The sequence below is a fragment of the Ambystoma mexicanum genome, chromosome 3p (assembly GCF_040938575.1).
Source record: "Ambystoma mexicanum isolate Mex_15411 chromosome 3p, UKY_AmexF1_1, whole genome shotgun sequence".
Lineage (NCBI taxonomy): Eukaryota > Metazoa > Chordata > Amphibia > Caudata > Ambystomatidae > Ambystoma > Ambystoma mexicanum.
The window spans coordinates 1131894644-1131913081 of record NC_090925.1 but is presented as its reverse complement, the minus strand read 5'-3'; the positions used below and the strand labels follow the sequence as shown (position 1 = coordinate 1131913081).

Here is an 18438-nt window from a genome sequence, read left to right as displayed (position 1 = left end):
TGGCATGGCTACCTCCAAACTCGTAATGAGGCCCACGTCTTGATTTAAGTCTCCGGCCTGACGAATGCACGTGCAGTGTGTGGCTTTTCCACCCACTGAACCATTTATTAACGCGTGCTGGGAGAGAGGAAACTGGCTGATAGTTGCATGGATAAAAACCAACATTCAATGGAAAAGCATAAATACAACATGATCGCATGTAAAACAGAGACAAGTAGAAAGCCACAAATCCTACTTTTTGTTCAAGTATTGGAATGATTGGTTCATATAAACAAAATGTGAAGATGGATCTCGAAATGCAAGCCTTATCGCACACAAAGGGGGCCATTTTGCGATGAGCAGGGTACATAACGAAAGCATAATGTTTTTACACTTTCATTTTGCACCGTAGCTCATTTTCGTGCCCTTCCAAGGCGTAGGATGGGAACAGAGTGGAGGTTGCATGTCTTTGCTTTCCTCGTCTATCTTGGAGGAGCACAACAAAGTTATGCATGCATGAGATGTTCATGTGGATGTAAAACAAATGGATTTCTGTGGAATCCACCTCAGATTCGCATCTGCTTATGAGCAAGCAGATTCCATAGACATCCATTAGTAAACACCGCTAAGTGGCAGACAGTGTAGAGTAAAAACTGAGTAAAGGCAATTTGTCCTGGTTTTACTCTTGACTTTTGCCCTACGCCTTGGCCCCTGCATGTAATGAGCCTTTCAATTAAAATGCCCATGATGATACAAGTCACTCTCTTTCAACGGTATGAACAGTATGCCCGGATAAGAAACGGTATCATTAGCTAGCAGGAGCATTGCCGTAAGGTTGAAGCAAATGTCCCCCTGTTCACAGTAGCGTTTGAGCAGTAGTTTCATCAACTCACCACCAGAGCGGAATGCAGAACAGGCCGGGCACCGAGAGCGCCAGGAGCAGCATCCGCCAATCCCGGATGAAGTAAGCAAAGAGCGGCAGCACCATGTAGCCAATGGCGAAACACACGCACACTCCTAACGTGGAATAGATCACTCTTTCAGACTTGCCAAGGATTTCCGATCCTGTTCAAAAACGAGAAGAGCACACAACACTTTTAGCTTATTATGCTGTTTTCCTCCTCCTACGATTGTCAAATTAATAAGTAAACAAAAGGAATACCCTAATATTTTTTTTTAAGATAAGTACTTTGTACAAAAACCTTTATCTGTTCACACTTCCTCCTTCATCAAACATATTTCCATTAACCATTTAAAGAAGATTAAAAGGATAAAGGATAAAGTAGAGCCACTAGGAGAAAAGAGAGCAGTCCAAGGGTCAAATCAAAAGAGGATAGGGAAAGACAGCAAACAAAAAAGAAATACAACATTTCCATTGCCATCTCTAGTTTTGCAATGTTGTTCCAGGCAAATTCTACTTTCCCGCTCGGGGGATAGTGTATTAATTTGCCTGTTTGCTTCATTTACTCTCCCCGTTCTTTTTTTTTATTCCAGAGGAAAATCTCCTTCATGAAACTTACTACTGCACATATCAGTCCAAAATCTTCGCCTACACAGATAGTTCACCACCAATCTTCTAGCTAATATGACAATTTTGGCCTTAAGATCCTTCAAAGATAGTTAGGCCTTTTGTCTGTTAGGCCATTGCAGCTCAAGGATACATGTTTCAGGGTTTCAATTTGGTCCCTTTTTATTACATAATCTGCATGAGAAGTCAGGTGTGTTGCAGTCACATATTTTCAACTATTTCTGTGTGAGGAGGCAGTTCACTCGAAATTTCAGGTAGGTGTTTCGAACTTGATTACTAGGGAATTGTATCAAGTATTTTGGCGGGTCATTGAATGCTCTTTGTTCAGTCTTGTTCAGACTCGAATAATGTGCTCTCTTCCATTCCGTAACTATAGCCTTTTAAGAAACGTGACCCAGCGTCAGTCAGGGTCACCATGTCATAAGTAAGTAGGTTGGCCACATTTTGTTTAAAGCAAAATCCAGACTTGAAGCCACGTCCACATTTTAAAAGCCCCACCCCTCGACAAATCCTTTTCCTAGATTCAAAAACTTTATTGCAATAACAAGGAGACAGAGAAATCATACTAGCAGTCATGTTTTTGACTGACCTATACTCGCTTTTTTAACGCAATCTGTACCAATAAATAAAAAAATAATCCTTTAATACTGAAATTGCATTTCATAAGATTATATATGATACATTTTTTACTTAGAACCAGCTCAGCTTTCCATTGCTCTGACAAAAATTGGTCCAATGATGTCAATCCAGGCCTGCCTACAGTTGAAATCAAAACTTCTCTGCTATTTGCAGCACACTCTTAACACTGCTCTTGGGTATTAAAAAGTTTGCTATTGCCATATCTCAGGGTAACAAAAGGGGAATATAATAGCATACACACAAACACACACTAATGCTAACATGTTTAACTATCAGTACAAAAGTAACAATTGTAATTTATAATCATTACTTTTAAGTAATTTCATCTGGGCAAATATAAAATATATGTTCAATCTATTTGATGCAAAAACAGGGCTTTTGTGGTTCACATTAGATGTGCCACAGATAAGGAACAGAATGATAAACTTGGTTGCCAAGGATCACACACTTTAGTTAAAAGATTTTGAGACCTGTCCACCACTTAGGGACTTGACTTCATATTGTACTTGCGATATAGGAACATTCATCTCACTGAGCTGATGACACTGTGCATTGCATAGGTTCGATTCCCGGTTGGGGATCCAAGCTTTATAACTTTTCCCCCACTGAGACGGCTGTACAAACAAGAAATACAAAGGTCTGCCTATCTCCCCATAGAAAGTATTGAAAACACCAGAGTCTCTGGGATAATCCTGGAGATTAGGCAGGTCTGTATCAAGATGTTCAGATGTTATCAAGATGGTCATCAACACACTTGACCATCTAGTCAGAACAATGGATGACACCGATTATTTAATTTCTAAAAACATGTTATTAGTTTGAAAAGAGGGTTAAGAACCTGCCACAGACATCTAGCCGCAGATTTCACACAATCACTGCAGCGGGCGGATTACTGTGATTTTAACAAACGAAAAGTTATAGAATGTAATTTTAACCAATCATAAATAACGAAAACAAATATCAAATTTTGGTTTATCTTTTGGGGTGGTCCCCCCAACCCCTTGTTTTCCCTGTTTAAAACCTCTCCCCAAACCCCTCCCCACCAGATTTAACCCCTTACCACACCACCACATACATTGTTTAAACAGAAACTCAGTATTTTTCACTATTTTTTATTTGTTCAAATTTCATTCTCTATTTTATATTGAGTATAATCACCGGATACCAAGCGGGCTCGTTAACCCATCAAGCAAATATTCCAACATAAATACATTGTGAGACAAGGTGAGAGGAATTGTTCACCCATTTCTTAAGGTGAACACCAATAAGCAACCCTACAGATAAGGGGTGTATCGGCCACTTTTACTCCCTAAAAATAGGCAAATACTCCCAAAAAATAAAAACAGGGATTAAAAATACTCCCAACAAAAAATAAGAGACATGTAGGACCTTGTGCCCATGCTTTCAAAAACACTGCTCCATGGAAATGTATGCATCAGTAGTGCATGTAGTACCACAGGAAGAAACGACTATTATTACTGCCTAATTGTAAGAAGTGTGCAGGTATCTTGAAATGCGCAGGGATAACTGCTTGTGCAAAGGAATTATTCTTACAAAAACATTTACGTTTTTGCTTATAAAATGCTCCCATTGGGAATTGGACTTAGATTTTTACTGTCCAAAAAATCCTTTTACTCCGGATTTAAAAAATAGGGAGTAAAATACTCCCACTTCAAAATCTTATCTGGAGCACTGCCAATAACAGAATGGAATGTTCAAATTTTTAAGAAATATTACCAAGATTCCGCAACCCATTTAATGTTATAGGAGCAAAACATGTTTGAAAGCTAATTTAGGCCCACAAGATTAAGCCAACTCTTTCCAAAGCCTACCAACCTTTTAGAGGGATGAACCAGGCATCAAATCTTGCCAAATGATAGTTTCCACCAGAACCGCATTCATTTTGAAGAGATGAGATTAGAGGTTGAGCCGGGCACACTGATTTGCGACTGACTTTTCCCTGTCCCTCCTAGCCGTTCTCAGAAGCTGGCCTATCATTAAATCACCCCATTTTATCTTAGCTGTTATACTTGTTCGGCATACCCTACAGCAATATTATAGATAACGTGTTCCCTTAGACAATATTGAAGTTCACTTTTCCCAATGCAAATACATATCTACAAGTAGCAAGCTTGAAGTTTGATGTGGGCCTGGAGTCCAAGAACGGTGTAAATCTCACTAAAACCTGGTTAGTTTGAGGGAGGACTACAAGGAAACAATGCATTAAGTATTGAGAAGTAGTCCCATAACATGTCTGACACATCCCAACTAGCCCAGGCTGTTCACCCAGCAGTGGGTGGCATTCTGGGACTTGTAGTTTAGCTTATCCCCAATAGAGTTTTGTTTTTCCCAAATGCGCGTACCGCAAATCATATACAGATTACTGACGGCTGAAAAGCAAGCATTGACCACTAGTTACCTTCTCTTCCAGCCTGCCTCCTTACATTACATGGTGGTTGTGAAGCAGAGATGTGTATTCCCTTTCGCCATGTCGGTCAAGTGTGAGTGTTGCATCCTGTGCTGGATGTTTCTGTGCATTCTGGTATTCGTAGTTTTGCTTCCCATTTATCACTGCAGAGCGTTAAATGGCAGAATGCAAAAAAGGAGGCATGCCTGGCGGCCCTATTAATAAGTGGCGCTGAGACAAGGAGGTGTCTGAACTCTGCTGAGGGTTGGTTCTTTTATTATTAAACGTTGCTTGCTTATTTTATTTTTGAAAACAGGCATCCAGCATATAGCTTTTAAAAAAGTGCATAGAAAATGTGCAGTTTAAAAAAAACTTTTTTTTTGCGGTTTCAAGCAAGCAGGCAAGCATGCTTATGCATTTTTAGAAATATACAATTGGCCTATTCTTTCACAAATAAATCAAATAGCCCGGAGACATGTTGCCTGGAATGTGCTTTAAAATGCATTACAGTGAACAGCCCTATCAGTAGCACTTTGCAAGCAGAGTTTGTATTTTGCACATGAAAGGGTCACTGTACTTGCACAACTGGTCCAGTTTTCATGAATTGCTGTCTACTGGGCAGCCCTTATCGGAAACAGATCTGTAGAGAACACTGCAGAGAGCTTATTCGGCTGTCTGACACACGCCTTAAAACCCCAGAGTTTGCTCCTGCGTTCTCAGTGCCCCTGCCTTCTGAGGGCCCAATTCTTACCTTGGCGCAGTGAACGTGCTAAACCGCACAATTCACGGCACCAAATCAAGATGCCCCGGCTCCACCACTATTCTCAAGTGAGCCTGGGCGTCCTCGTAGTGCCCGACAGTGCACCTTCAGCATTGCGTCTGTTTTTGGCTTAACGGGTGCAATCCTGAAATCTTGGCAACATTTCTGTAAAATAACGACATATTTGTTATTTTACAAAACTGCTGCAGAGAACACGGGTGTATATGACCACTTTCATATACACCAAAGTAAGGAGTTTCAAGGTTGCAGGATACAACGTTGAAGCTGCTTACTTTGTATATGAAAGCGTCCATATACACCCGTGTGGTGTATATAAACGCTTTCATATACACCAAAGTAAGAGCTTCAACGTTGTATACTGCACGTTGAAGCTGCTTACCTGCACTGCAACAAGGCTTCTTGTGGCACTCTTCCAGAATAACGGCACCAAAATAGTACCGTAAATGTGCGCCACTTTAGCACACATACTAAACTGGGGGAGTTCCACAAGAATACCAGTCTAAAGAGGCAGGTAACGAATGTGGCGGTTGCTAGGTTGGTTTCCAACCCATCCTAGCAACCGCCACATGTATTCCGAAAGTGGAGCATTCCTACCGACTTCGGAAGAATGCACCACCTTCAGAATAGGTCTTAAGTACTGAAAAGGTTGTTAACGCTTTTAATAACCCTTTCGGTACTTACCAGTTGAGAATCGGACCCTGAGTCTTGAAACTGTCCCAGGAGGCAGATAAAAGCTGGGCTTATAGTCCAACAGAATGGTCAGTACGGATGAAACCCGAACAGGTGGCAACTTTATTAGTAAGGTATATCATTCCCTCCACTTTAAAAGAATTCAACATTACCTAGCATCCCGCGATACTGGTCAACCTCAGTGCAGTAGCAACAGTGTAGTACATATAAAAGGCATACAAGCAAAATGGTCTTTCATCTCTAGCAAACCTTTAACTTTGGTTTTCAAAAGACACGTGGATCTCAGCAGCAGTCACCAAACTTCCCGCTCTGACCTTTCATTTTAAGCTATTTACGTCAAACTCACCAACTTTTAAAGAATTTACATGGGATATCAAACCTACAGATCTCAACAACAGTCACCCAACCTGCTGAGTTTCCTTTCCCACAAATGACATACAAACATTATTATGTTTCCACTCCAGGAAAGTCAGATGTTGCCTCACGCACCAGTTATGCTAACCAGGCCTCCTGCTCCCATCAAAACCGTTTCAGACTTAATAGTCAATACTGATTTTCAGAATGATGGTTCATATGTAATGGTCTGTATTGTTATATGATGTTATATATGCCAAATTTTGCAATAAAAAGAAGTTTAAAAAAGGGGCAATTAAACACTTTTGTCTTACAATATAAAAAAAACAAAAAAACAATTCATGAAAGGTTCGTTGAAATTTGGAAATGCAATCCGTGTTTCCTGCAATGGAGTCCAGCAATCTGCAGTGAGTTAGCAGAATCTTCCATCCCCTTACTCAAGGACCCTGACTAAAGAGAAGCCTTCCTACTGGTTGATTTATAAAAAATAAAAAAAATACTGTGAATTACATGCCCTGTGCACGTCACGTGATGAGGACGCACGGAACGCGAATGCCAAACCACGTGTCAAACAGCTGTTATTTACACTTCGTCTTTGCGAATAGACACTTATTTGTTTTGGTGTTTTGCACCGCGCTGTTAGCCGAGAAATGCATTCTGCAGCGCCGGAAAGGGTGCACCGCATTCAAAGCAAGTTGGGGGGCTAAATTAAAGGTATATAGCCTCCTTTGCAAGATTACGGTTATGAAAAAGGATAACGTTTCAAAGCCAGCTGTTACCTCAAATATAACTTGGTAAACACTGAATATTCATATATAAGCCAATGGAATCTCCCCTGTAAATACCACTCTACCCGTGGGTTTCTGCCAGTAGTTCCCTTGGGGAATATTACTGTCTCGTGTATAACTATTTTTTCGGTACTGTATCTTTCGTTCTATTAACTTGTACCAGTGCCTTGTTACTTGCAGGTTTGGCCGCTGTCAATAAATGCAATAAATAAATAAATGACCAGAGACAGGCATCCCGGCAGGCATCAACGTGTTAGCCTTCATAGACTTGTTTACAGCCTCATTTGCGGCTTGGCATATGAGGTGGGGGGGTAGTGGGACAATGCTTCCTGGGCTTTTTCCCCTCTATCCACCAAGCCTTTAGGGTGTGGTCTGCAAGGAATGTTGCAGCCTGCCTCCACAAGTGGAATCGCCAGATAAAAGCGGTACACAAGACTACCCTTGACTGTAATCCGTGCTCAGAGAAGTAGAGTTGATTCTGTTGAAGAATGACTCCTGTGTGTGCAAGGACGTGCTGCCATACAGAAGCATTACAGGCATGAACCCTCCTTTGAAACATGCCAATTACATACATGCCAACATTGCGACGCACCTTGGAGGGAGATTTCCCCAAGGAAATCGGGAGACATGCATTTTCCCATAGGAATGTATTGGGGCTAAGGTTATTGTAAGCGGGAGACCGTGACAAATAACAATAATTTTCACTGGAAAATCGGGACTCTCTCGCCTAAATCGGGAGGGTTGGCATGTATGCAATTATGGCACGGCATTTGCAGCCCTCTAGTGTGTTGCCTGCATGCAAGGTTGCATTCTCCTGAGAGTGGATAAAAGCAGTGAGAAAGACTTCACCAGATTATAACCAGTGTTCAGAGAAGTATTGTCTGTTTGTTGACTATTGACATCTGTATGTGCATTGCAGTGCTGCCTCCAGGAGCTTTAAAGAGGTGTACCCTGCTTTGAAGGCTACCAACTATATTATGCTTGTGTTTGTTCTGCATGCAGTGCTCCCTTCTGATGTGAGTAAAGATAAAGGTGATATTCCAGGGCATCTTGTACGCCACCCCAGACCTGGCTAAATCAACTAGAGTAGGCATTTTTAAGGCCATATTGTACAATATGTTTTATCTGCACTGTTTGCACTCCACTCGCATTGCACTCAGCAAAGAGAATAGATGAGTGTAGTCAGTCATGTGATGATTGTAGTGATTCTGAGCCTTAGCTCTCCGACCAGCACCCCTGGTGCGCTCAACCGAAGAAGAAACACTGCGCAATAGCTGGAACTTCAGATGTGACAGTACTTGGGCTGATGCTGGCAGGAAACTGAAGTCTTATTTGTTTGAGCTTTGCTTCTCATAGGGACCAGTGCCATAGACCCTCAGGCAGGTTTTGCCCTTTGAAAAAGTCATTTGAACTGTCATCAGGTTGCTACACAGATTTTCAGTGTGTGATCCCACATAAAAAATAGCAATATCTTAAAATGTTGCTCTCAAATTCAGTAATTGTCCAATTGTTTAAGGGGGTCAATCAACGCTAATTAATTCTCAACGTGTAATGACATTTTGGCGTGTTACGATTAAAAAAAGCCTTCATCAGCACCTAAGTTATTTCAAATTTCTCCAAAAGAGGTAGCCAGGCTCTTCTTTACAGGTTAATGGTTGTAGATTCGTTGACCTTTGAGCGACAGAGCGTCTTATCAAACTTTTATGATTGAATGTCCATACTTTGGATGAGCAAATCAAGAAATCTCTTCCTGGAATTCATAAAATGACCTTTCAGGCAGTACATGTATATCTTTCCCTACTGGGAAAGATAATTTTACATTTTCTAGTGCTGTACAGCCTCATTCTTTGTGTGTCAAACCACGCGTAAGTCTGACTTCTGTCACATTGCATCATTTCCAGCCTAGAGCTTGCTGTAGACGGTATATTGCTTGATTTGTGACTTTAAACTTGTGAATGGAGGAAAGCAGGAATTTCATCTGTAACACAGTCCTTTAATCGTTATTTTTTGAAGAAGTGAGTCAATGAGCTCAGGGGTCTAAAAGTTCAGCGAAGCAAAGGCAATGTTTGCGTTCAGAATCACGCACAACACTTGATTTCACATATACAGTTGTCCCCCAAAGACTGTCCTGCAGAATTCACTTGTCTTGATGCTTAATTATCCTCTTCTGTGGGTGTGTTTCCTTCATATCATAAAAGATAGTATGTCATGTGAGTGCAATTCTGAACGTAAAGGGGAATTTCTGAATGTATTTAATGGTATACCCAGCATCAACAAGCTTTACCATCTTTAGTCTGGTCATGTTCTTCATGGTACATTACCCGACATTTGGAGAGTACAGAAGGCTGACGCAGAGATACAGGGCCTGATTCATGGAAGTGTTTTATAATGGCGCAATCCCATAAGAAAACGTTCCATGAATCAGGCCCACAATATACAAAGCAAGACAATTGTCCTTCAAATGTCCTTTAAAAAGCCATAGGATTGAGGGGGCATGGTCGTGAGGCTCTCTAATCGCAGATATTCAGAAGTTTCATTCAGCACAGGGTTCACCACAGCAGTAAAAAGAGGGTGCCTCACAAATAGACAGGAATTACCCATCAGAAGATGTAAATCTGCAATTTGCAAAGAGGCCACAAAAGAAGCAAGTCCTTATTTTAGTAATTCGATATCACATAAAGGAACGACTCCATTACAGCAAAGCACTATTCAGTAAATTGACTTTTTCAGAGTATAAACAGTTACCATATAGTAGATACTTCTAATCTGGTGCACAGATTCTGTCAGGGCTTTGATAAGCTAAGGTTCCTCTTTGAGGCTATTGAAGGTCATCATTAGTCTAAACTCATACACATCCTCAATTGTGTCCCTCCAAGCAACACTTACTCTGAGTGGGCCTGGTACTATAGGTGACTGATAAAGACAACTGAAAGACACGATTCATAACTGTAACCCGTTCGACTCCACAGACATCCAGCTGTCTTTTTCTTTTTGTGCACATGAGACCGTGCAGTACAGTGTGTCGTCTTTCCACTGGTCAAACATCAGCCCCACCAATACTTTTTGCTTCTATTGATACCATTATTATTTTCGTCATGCGCACATTATGCACAATATATGTTAGCATGGGGGTAGTTGCTTTCCATCCGGTGTGAAGTTTTGAACAGCAGCATCATTAAAGGTTGTGCTCACCTTGATGTCACCTTCTCTCCCCCCACACATCAAAGGCACTGCCTAGCTTAGAGGCGAGCCATCAATGGCACTTAGACAGGTTCTGTACAGGTTTTCTCTGCATGTTGCCAGCTATGAGGTTCTCTTTACATTTCAGGAAGAAGCAGTGGAAACCCTAACATCACTGAGAGTTCTTTCCCTTGAAGTGTTAATGGCATACGCACTTGCTATACAGATCTATTATGCAAATCCTTTTTAGAGTTTGCCCTATCTTTCTGTATGTTTGTTATATGTAAGCAGAACAAAATGGCAATGAGGTTTAAACCTAGCTTTCATGGCACCTTCTCTTTCCAAGTTGAGTGTTCAATCCCCTAGACCAGCAATGCTTCATTTATGAATCACATGCAAGCATAACCACAGCACAGCATTTCACCATGCACTAAGAGCCCAATGGGATTTTCTTTGTTTTGTACAACTCTTCAATCTGTGTAAAAACCCTATTGTATATTCCAATCAAACTGTGTGTTTAATTATGGGCCATTTTAGAGCATTGACCATAACAGTTTACATTAAAATAAAATAGAGCATCGGTGGAGAGGCATGCCACTATGCGCTGGGTAGCACATCTTTAACATGGAGTGTAGTTCCTTCCCTGGGGAGGAGTAAACAGGTTGGATATGGCTAAAATGCATGCATGGGCAGTGTGGGTTGAGTCTAGTGCCATACTATGAAGAGAGTGTTAATGTGCAGATAGTTTACTTTTTGGCATACCTATGATAGGGGAAAAAAAGGAACCGATGTGTTGGAGCTGGCTCACCGAGATATATCTAATGCCAAAGGCACATCACATATCAGCTGGGATTGAACATGTCCATATCAAGTATTGCATGTGGTAACAGGTGTACATTCTCTTAATATGACAAACTACAATGTTGGACTAAGTTGTTTTTCAGATTGTTAGGTGAGCAAGAGCCCATTAGCTGAGTCAGGTCAGATGTTCCTGATGCTGAGAATGGAATGATGGTGAATCCAATAGCACTGCTATGCAGGCATGTTTTTGGTACCTCATGTATGCAGAATGATTGGTAGTCCATGGTTCAGCTCTTTGCAAAGTTCCAGTAAAGAACTGAGCCTCAATGCTAGAATCAGAGATGAAAGCTGAATTTGGATCATAAACAGTGCAGCAATATGCACAGAAACGTACAATAAAAATATCATTTGCTGGTTTGAGCCCTGTTGTGAATGCTCAGGGTGGCATCTTGCAATCAGGGATCTAGGACTGTTTGTCGGCAAACGTGTCAGATGTGGAGATCTGTTAGGCTTGGGAACTGATGTGTAACATCGACTTGCATCTGCTGTGTACAATGGCACCTGTGTAGGGAACTACATGGGTACTAATGGTGGTATTCCATCCTTTGGTAACAGCACTGCCACCCTTGTTAAAGGACCCTTGTGGCGCTCGGCCCTGAACTTGGGCAGCGGGCCGTTCCGTACAGGATCGGCTCTCCACCTCAGGGCATATTTCCTCATTAACTTGTGGAATCAACATTTCACATTGTCGAGTGAGGCTGCGGCCGGTGCTCACTTCTTGTGTTTTAGCCGGACCAGTCATTATGAAGCCTTGACTGGGCTACCCTCTATCTCTTCAAGGTCTTACTTCACAAAGTGATCCCATGGCAGAGAGAACACATGCAAACAGAAAAGATTCACAGTTGGCAGAGCCACAGTCCTGCAACGTTTTGGCTACTCAATCTTGCTTAACTAATGTCAGTTTCCAGTGGTACCCACACTTCTGTGTAGAGTCTCCTCACCCGTTTCTCACCTTAGGGGCCTGCTTGTACTTTGCCAGTAGCCACCATCAGTGGAGCTTTGCCTCTGTTGGTCTTAACACCAAAACTACAGGGACAGGCAGAACAGGATTGCAATTGTTTCTAACCCTGTCAGAGTAAGGTGTTTAACAGCTCTGGACATAAACAACCCAGGGACCATTAATGACAAGGGACCAGGTGGAACATGTGTCGGCTGGTGTGAGATCCCAACTGAGAAGACCTGATGATTGGGATGCTACTCTCTGCATCATTGTAATCCTTTGGTCCCAGGATCAGCTTCATTGGTCCTGATCCTGACATTGGGACCCCGTCATTCCAAGATCCACTCAGTAGGGGAGAATCTTTGTCAGTTGTGCCACAATGGATTGCAATGCTACTATCAGGCCCATCTCGTGAAGAGACAATGCTCTTTTTTTACAACCTTAACACCAATGTATCCCACAATCAGAGAGGCTTAAGGCCGGTAGTGATCTCACAGTTGACTCTAGCCCTTCTGCTCAGAGACATTCAAACACTGCCACCCAGTATACAGAAGTGAAGATCTCACCAAAAAAAGCCATTGAGTATACTTGCTTTAAAAGGGTACACACTGTTTAAAACACAACTCTGCCTGGAACTTGATCCACGCTGCTTTACTGCAATAACAGCTGAGCAAAAGCTACCTAAAGAGCCATGTTCGAAGACAGTAATCAAACCTTACCCTAGAGCCTGGCATAAAATAATGTTGTGGGCTGCCTGTGTAGTCCATGAATAATCTGTGATGACACCAACAAGCATTGACAAAGCCAATGGTTAAGGTAAAGTCAATGTTTTCTATGCTGTCCAGTAGTCACTATCACTCATTCTTTTTATTCTGCATTAGAACAAAAATAAAACGTGAAAGATTAACAGATCATATGAAATGCACTTACATGGTTACAACCAAAAATAAGTTGTTCAATCAAAACCCCCAAAGATTGATCCATACATTTTAAAAACCATCCCTTTAATAAGTGCTTAATTTGTAAGAACAAAAGTGGCAGGGCCCAAATATTTTCTTGCATAGGGGAGGGGTAGCTCCCCGTCTACTATTGACACCACCCACTATTGCTCCATACAGTGTCACCGGGATGCTCCATTCAGTGTCAACACATTTGGGGTGAAAACTTCAACTCCCACTGGGTAATTGAAGGTGAAGTCAATATAACATATTAGTTGTGCCTTGAAATAAAATAAATGCTTGTTTCTTTAAAACACATCATCGTTAACATTTTGCTCTAATCCTATCGGTGTCAAGTGGAGCATGTTAACCATCAAACCACAGGAAAAAAGAACAAAAATGCTTACTTCCTATGGCAGATTGTTGGACGAATGTAGGGAAAATGATTGATGAACTGATGAGTTGCCTTTCAAACACTGCAGCACGATTGTCTTGCTTAGGTTGGCACTCATGACTGACTCTCATCTTCGATATGGGCCCTTTCACTAATATTGCCCCTGTGTTGGGGTTGTTGTCTGGTGACTATCCTAAGTTGTCAAACAACCCTGTTGGTTATTACAGTAGAGAATTTGCAGCAATATTATGCAGATTGAGTGGAGCACTGTGTGCATGTGCCCAGGATTGTCACCTTGCATCTCATTGTTTTTCATGTAAATGGATAAATATTCCTGCTCTGCCAACTTGGGTCATCAGGGTTGTAAATAACAATGTGCGGGCACAGGATGCAGAGACCCTGGCCAGTGAATACTGTTGTTGATTATGGTACTATGACTGACTGACAGTTAAAATAATAAAGTTGCCAAAACACCACAACATAATCAAGCTTGGCTTACAAATAAGTGCTGCGGCTGAGAAATAAGTGCCAGGGCTCAGCCCCGACAATCAATACCCCCCACACAAATTAAGCACTGCCTTCATCATCCCTCCTGCAGCCTATGTGTTTAGATGATGGCAAGTGGCCAAAGACATAACACTTAGACATCAGGAGAGCATGTGGAAGACAGTACAGCAGCATCTTTGCTCTCTGCTACCAAGCTCTTGAAATAAATGTATATGTCACAAAGAAAGTGGCCCAGTCCCTTGTACTCCTCAGTAGTGTAAAGCCCCCTGCACTGACACAAACCCCCTGCACCTGTGGAGTGAGACCAACCACAGTGTCATCCATCATGACTACCGACTGCATAATAAAAGGAAGTGTCTTGGTCGTTCTTGTTCCATTTCTCCAACACTCTGCCAATCAGTCAGTAGGCCAATTTAAAGCGGTGATACAAATGCATTGACCTACATTTAATCACTCTCGATTGGGTACCATTCAAGGCTGTCACTAAACTTTACATTCAAAGTTGTGTAAATTGGCCATGCTCTATGCAACCATATCCTACATTACATCTGCAAGCATTCCGAGACTGGTCCTTCATGTTCCCAGCAGGATGGTAAGAACCCTCTTCTATGTACCAGACTTCTTCTAAATCAATGTTGTTCAGACTATATCTGGCAAATGCAAGCCAAGGAATGCTACTAATGTATGTCTTGATACTTGCTTGAATAGTGTCCCATGTTCTTCCATGATATGCATGGGTACTCACAACAGATAAGTATTGGTATCACATACCAATGATTGCCATCACATGGCCAGGTACTACTATGCTACGAACTGTATTATCGTACAGTTGTTTTGATAAGCAGAGGCACACATACACCATTGGCAGGTATTGCATCATGAGCCTAGTTCTCACAGTATATGCCAGATCTGCCTTTAAATCAAGATTTTCATAAAACATGCCATCAGTAAAGAGGTACTCTACCTATTTACTAGGATGGCCATCTGAGATTAAATCCACCCATAGTGATTTGCAGTCCAGCCTCCAGCAGAGCCTTGCTTCGATTCCTCTGATCATGTCGCCCAGCCCAAGGCCCATTGTATGGTTTTAAATGCCCGATAGAACAGCTGAGAATGCGTGTCCAGCCTGTGGCGCATGGTTCATACCGAATGAGCCAAGATCATGGAGTACAATTGGGGAATCCCAGAATGGAGTTTGCCTACCAGAATGCAATGAGAGAACGGAATGTTGACCCAGCACCGGTCAAACACACAATCCGTGAGGGGAGGGGAGGAAGATGGAAACAAATTGCTACAAGCTCGCACTATTTATAGGTATTGATATTAAAATCCGTGGACCTATGCACTTCCTTTGTTTTCCCATCAAAAGCCTTCCTACCGACACAATTACCATGTGCTACCAACATATGCACAGGTACTCTCATTATTTGCTGGGTAATGTTATGATATGCTAGGATCCTTACAGCATTGACAGATATTTTCATCATATTCCCATGGTATTCCTATTTTCTTCAAATTGATGCCAGGCTGCACCTAGATACCAACGCCATTGTCTCTTTTTGCAATCAAATTCCCAGGAGCTCCCCTTGTTTGCTATGCAATGCCATGATATGCCAAGGCATTCTGACTATTGCCAGTTATTGAGATCAAAAGCTCAGGTACTTAAGTAATTGCAAGATATTGAAAACATTTCAACAGAGGCATTTTGCCGTTTACTTTTCTATACAAGGTACTACGATATCCAATATATTCAAATTGAATAAATTTTAAAAGAATAATAGATACATTGAAATAAAAATGTCTCATCAACTCTATACTTTCCAAATTTTGCATAAAGGAGTCAGGATGCTTACACTGTTCAAGGCCCAGGAACCAGGCTGTTGGTTCAGGCAAGAGAAGATAGCAAAGATAGCCAATGGGATTGGAGATTGCTTTTTAAATAAGGAAATATAGCAGAAAGGTTTGGAGATGGCTTTTTAAGTAACGAAAGATAGCCAATGGGTTTAGTGATTGCTATTTAGATAAGGAAAGATAGCCAATAGGTTTGGAGATTGCTTTCTAAATAAGGAAAGATAGCAGAAAGGTTTGGAGATGGCTTTCTAAGTAACGAAAGATAGCCAATGGGTTTAGTGATTGCTATTTAGATAAGGAAACATAGCCCATAGGTTTGGAGATTGCTTTCTAAATCGGTGTGTCACAGGTTTTGTTTCCAGCGTGGACAACCAAGTCTTTCATTTTTCCCCGATTGATAAAATAAGCACAACTGAGTGGGTCACGTGAAAGGAAGGAACCCCATACAATTATTTCTGTTGAGTTTTGCAGCTCCATGTATGTTTTTCGTGCTAATGTAGGCTGGCAGATTGAGGGCCTGGCTAGTGGGTGTGGCCGTGTGTGCCTTGCTGCTAGTGGTCAGAGAGGTCCTACTTGATACCCCATCTGCAAGAAGTATCTGCCAGGAAAGGTCGTGGGGTGAGTCGCCCTCTGCCTGGGGTCACTGCTCATTTCTTGCACCCGTATTATTTATTTTTAGTATATATACTTTTATTTTACGTCTGAGCAATGGAAGATCCTCTCTGTTCAAAGGCAAAACTAGGACCAATGCGAGGAATCCACTTTATTTTAATTTTATTTGTTTGCTTTTATAAAACGCGCAAAACAGCCTAGAGGCATTGTGGCGCTGTTACAAGGAATCAGCTTAGTCACATTTGCACATGAATGTAATTAGTTATGCAGGGTGTGTTACATGGGTGATAATGCACTTTGCGCACAGGGTGGGCCATGGGTTGGAGGGTGGATGATTCCAGTCCCTGATAATATGAGTTGAAGGGTGAGGATGAGGGAGGCCAACACCCAGGGGCGTAGGAGACACATAAAATCTGGGGGGGGGGGACATGGGACATCTTGGGGACTTTGCTTTATTTATTTATTTATTTATTTATTGTGTTTTAGTCAAAGAACTCGACTTTTCACAAAATTAGAATTAAAATAGCAGTACGTATTAAATTACAAATATCACTGTATGAAACAAGAGAAAAGAAGAAAAGAAAATAGAAGAACATTAAAGGATGCAGCAGCAAAGAACATGTCTTTGTATGCTGCATTTCTGGATTTTTCTTCTGACTATGTGCTCATGGTAAGAGAGAGGAAATAACAATGACTTCCAGTGGGCCACAGCTAGGACGCCAGCTCATCAAGAAGCTGATCACCTGTAAGTGGACTCCTGCCAAATAAAGGAGTTGAAGCCTTTTCTACCAACTGCAAGTTGCTACTTTTTTTGTGTGGGGCTCTTGGAATGATAAGATGGGTGTTTCAAAGAAAGAAGAAATCTTATGTGTACCTCTGAGTAAGCCCTGTTATGGGAATAGAGGGACCAGGTCTGTGATGTTGCTGGTTTGACTGTCCTAGGGGGGTGTTCAGCAAACAAGGAGAATGAGCGATCATAAACCCACCCCCTTATAAGCACTGCCCAGGTCCGCGGCCGCATGTGTCGTACCCGGGGGATGCCTAGTAGGTGGGGTGTATGTGGACCCAGGGGGGTGTCCAGAAGGGCAGCCCGCTATGTGGGCTGTCCCTCTAGCACCCCTGCGAGGGCCGAGCCAGCCTCTCACGATAAGTATGGTCCCTCTTATTCCATCTCATGCTGGCTTCAGAGCCTAGCCTTTCTTTGCCTTTGTTTTTCTGAATGCAGAGATCGACTCTGTTCCTTTCTGATTTAACATTTGCTGCAAAGCCTGATCTATTTGATTCTCTCATATGTTACTAGGACGGCAGAACATGGGTCCTCTGCCCTGTTACATTATTCAAAGAGCCCCTCTGGTCTTTCTTTGCCTCTCCCTTGACTCGCTGCTTGCTTGCTTAATACATACTTCCTTGCTTGAACACTCAACATATTCTCCCTAAAACAGCAAAGGCAGCTGCAGTCTGTCTTAACTTCTATTTGTTCCGTGTATTGAATTGGCCTCTTATATCCGATTTTCTGTCTGCATGGGAAAGGCATTTGCCAGTCACTGCCATGATGGTTCTACCTGGCCATAAGAGGGGAACAGCTAGCCAATATTGGAAGAACATGGGCATATTATGCCAGAGGCTGGCAACTGCCTTCCTAATGCCTACACAAGAGACACAACTCTTGTCTTTGTTTCTAACAGTAATTCAGTGGATGAAGAAACGCGAGAGCACACATATTGCTTATAAAGGAAGGGGATGATGTCACACTTGGTTAAGACATTTTGATCACGCCAGGAGCTAATTTCCAGCTGCAACTAAGCAATTACCTTTTAGAATTCTGGCTTTAAATAATGTTAGTATCACCTGGAAAGCACAGAGGTTGTTCATCAGGGTTCCTGGAGCACAAGGGCTACCCTACTCGTGGGCATGGATGATTGGAGGGGTTTCTTGCCCTGTTTTGGAGCCTGGTCCCTACAGCCATGATGGGGGGAGGGGCCTATTACT

The 18438-nt window shown here is 42.0% G+C and overlaps 1 protein-coding gene across 1 annotated transcript in view; it reads right to left on the bottom strand.

Moving 5' to 3' along the window:
- LOC138581303 (solute carrier family 22 member 4-like) overlaps window positions 1–18438 on the bottom strand; it is a 745421-nt gene that overhangs the window by 221556 nt on the left and 505427 nt on the right. Inside the window, exon 4 of the mRNA XM_069652517.1 lies at window positions 873–1044. Coding sequence (XP_069508618.1) covers window positions 873–1044 — 172 coding nt within the window. The remainder of the gene's footprint in view (window positions 1–872; window positions 1045–18438) is intronic.